Here is a 3,487-nt window from a genome sequence, read left to right as displayed (position 1 = left end):
GGTAGGGAATGATTGTATTAATTGAGGTCTCTTGACAACTCTTGGTAAATGCTGTAGAGGTTGTGAAAGAGGTAGGTCGTGTTTTCCTTATGTTTATTGTGTGATGGAAACAAGGGATCTTAGTTGTAAGGAGACTTGAAGGGACTTTATGGCCTGTTAGTGACAGAAGTCAAATATCATGTTTTGTCCTCAGGGAATGACAATCACCATGATGGCCACATTAAATTTTACCAGTTTCAATCCAGGCTCCTTCATTTTGGTGGGGATCCCAGGGCTGGAGCGCTTCCACATCTGGATTGGCATTCCTTTCTTCGCTATCTACCTTATGGCCCTTGCAGGTAATGGTGTCCTTCTCTACCTCATCACTGTGGACAGCAGCCTCCATGAACCCATGTTCTTCTTCCTCTCAATGTTGGCCTCTGCAGACCTCATCTTATGCACCACGTGTGTCCCCAAAACACTTGGCATCTTCTGGTTGAATGCTCAGGAAATCACATTTCCTGGCTGTCTCACCCAGTTGTTCTTTCTCCACTTCAGCTTTTTCCTGGACTCAGCCATCTTATTGGGCATGGCATTTGATCGTTACGTGGCCATTTGCTCCCCTTTGAGATACACGAGCATCTTGACACCTAAGAGAATTGTCAGGATCATTGTGGGCATTGCTGGTCGGAGCTTTAGTGTTATTTTGCCTGTTGTTTTCCTGGTGAAGCGTTTGCCTTTCTGCAGGACACGTATCATCCTTCATACATACTGTGAGCATATAGGGGTGGCCCGGCTTGCCTGTGCTGATATTTCCATCAATATCTGGTATGGCTTTGCTGTGCCTGTAATGACTATTATCTCAGACCTGATCCTCATTGGTATTTCCTACACTCTCATCCTTCGTGCTGTTTTCCACCTTCCATCCAGAGATGCCCGCCAGAAAGCCCTCAGCACCTGTGGTTCTCATGTCAGTGTCATTCTCATATTCTACACACCAGCCATATTCTCTGTCCTTGCTCACCGCTTCGGCCACAATATCTCTCACACTTTTCACATTTTGTTTGCCAACCTCTATGTGGCAATCCCTCCTGCACTCAATCCCATCATTTATGGTGTGAAAACAAAGCAGATCAGGGAGAAGGTCATCTTTCTGTTCTTTCCTAAAGGGATGCAGTGACCTGGGGATGAGAACATGGACAGAGAGATTGTGGGAAGTCAAGTAATCATCTTGATTTAATAGAATTACTTATGTAAATGCCTAGCAGAAAGCCCTCCAACAATGGATCTAACGCCTCCAAATTTGAAGATCTTAATTCTGTTGAAAGAATGCATTGGTAGTATAAGAGAGAGAGAGAAATGAAAGGATTTTTCAAGTCTCAAGAAAATGATAGGCATCCAATGAAAAATCCTAATTTTCTACCATCAAGAACATAAATGCATAAAAGTTTTACTCTTCCTTTGGCCCTTTTATCCTGTTTCAAATTCCTCACTTTAAAATAAAGGAACAAATACTACTTAATTCATAAGCTTGCTGTGGGGTTAAATTTGTTTAGCACATATTCAGCACATAAATGCAATAACTATTGGTGTGTTGAAAGTTCCCAAGTCTAAAGCTCTATTCTCAATTCTTTCTCTGTCTCACACAGCCAACTCTCTATTTGATGATTCCTCTTGACTATCCCACTGAAACTTCAAAATTAACGTGAAGCAAAAAAATTACCTTGTTCTCCTCTTCCTTTCTTCACAATCCACCCATTTTCTTGAATTCTCTCTTATTAAATGGTATGGAATTCAATTAGTTTCCCAAGCCAAAGCCTTTCTCTTTATCTTATTTATTTTTTTTAATTATTTAAAAATTAGTTTGCTATTATGTCTTCCGAATATCCTTTAAGTTCATTCATGTTTCACATTAAAACATGATCAGTACTTTCTCTCTCTCCTGGATTTTTTCAGCAGCCTCAATTAGGAATTTGCTCCCTCTAAATTTTTTTTATCTCCCAACCATTGTTTGCTCAGAAACTAGAGTGGTCTTACTAAACTCCAACTAGATCATGTCAATCTTCTACTTAAAACATTCAAAAGTTACTCCTTTAGCCTGGAATAAAACTCGAATACCTTAACATAACTTCAAAGCCTTTTATGGCAAGATTGGATCTAATCAGTTATCACTTGGTGTCCACTGACTCAACTTTCCCCTCTCCTCTCACTCATTCCTTTACATGCTCTTTATGTTACAATTACCCTGCACTTCTTTTGGTTTTTCAAGCAACCTATGTTCTCTTTTCCTTCTGGACCTGCATGTATGCTATTCCCTCTGGAATCCGGAACTCAGCTTGAATTTGGTTAGGCATGAGAGTGAAGGGAAGTAACTTTTCAATCTCTTTTTGTTGCTCTGTTTCACACCCACTAGCATAGCTGTAATTTTTGTTTTAAATGGGAAATAACAAGTATTGATGAGAAAATGGAGAAATTGGAATCTTGATACATTACGAGTAGGATTGTAAAATGATGCAGTCTCTATGGAAAACAGTTTCTCAGTTCCTCAAAAAGTTCGAAATTAACAGCAATGAAATATTAAAAGAAGCATAAGAAAATTTCCACTTAATTATTTATGAAAGAGCAACATGATTTCAAGTTACACAATTTGCCACATATGTAGTAGTAATTAAATTATGGGAACTTCCAGTTTGAAATATTTGATTTGTACTCCTATGACAATACTAGATAGCAAGGCCAGCTGTCTATTAAGGAACCACTCTTAGATAATACTAATAGAACCATATCATTTATGTGTAAAATAATAATTGATTTGTTGCTGTTATTTAAGTGGGAGTGGAAGGTGGTGGGTATAGTTCCATTTTTAAGGTTTGAATTATGAATAAAGAGGCCAGAGGCATGAGAGCATTTTTCCACTGGAAAATCATTAACTGATTTACTAGAAAACTTTTTTATTAGCTCAGGTTATGGCAACGTTCAACTCTAAGTTCTATATAACCTTATGTATGACCACAAGTTCATATATAACTCATGCATCTTACCCATCACCAGTTCTTTTCCACACAATGAACAGTCAAAGACAGACAGATGTCTCCACAAGTGGAGAGAGTATACCAAAGGTAAGACTTGGGCATTTTCATGGCTTGAACATATCTACTCTTCCTATAAAAATCCTGGCCCAAGAAAACTTGACTTATAGTACATAAAACAAAACACTGTTGTGCATTTGACTGATATTTTCAGTAGTTTTGTGGTGTGGGGTGTAAAAAGATCGCTATTGAAAATAGAATTATTTTTACTCTGGGTTCAATGAGAAGGAAACATCCCTGTGGATGAGGCAGAGGCAAACGAATTAGAAATTTTGGAGTCCACTATTCAGAGTTATTGTTGAATATCTTTGCAGATGTATAGACGGAGAGACTGGATTTATTATACCAGGGAAATTGACATGGCTGTTAGATTTGTGGGATTAGAACCTCTTATGTATAAATTGAGATCTGGGCCTGCA

The 3,487-nt window shown here is 38.3% G+C and overlaps 1 protein-coding gene across 1 annotated transcript; it reads left to right on the top strand.

Moving 5' to 3' along the window:
• The first annotated feature begins 211 nt into the window (after window positions 1–211).
• On the top strand, window positions 212–1,159 carry LOC106830176 (olfactory receptor 52H1-like). The gene has a single exon (XM_014839596.3). The coding sequence runs from the start codon at window positions 212–214 to the stop codon at window positions 1,157–1,159; it is 948 nt and encodes a 315-aa protein (XP_014695082.3).
• The last annotated feature ends 2,328 nt before the right edge of the window (window positions 1,160–3,487 follow it).

Source organism: Equus asinus, chromosome 20 (genome assembly GCF_041296235.1).
Source record: "Equus asinus isolate D_3611 breed Donkey chromosome 20, EquAss-T2T_v2, whole genome shotgun sequence".
NCBI classification, from domain to species: Eukaryota; Metazoa; Chordata; class Mammalia; order Perissodactyla; family Equidae; genus Equus; species Equus asinus.
Note: the sequence above shows the minus strand (reverse complement) of the source record. Positions and strands in the feature narration are given on the sequence as shown.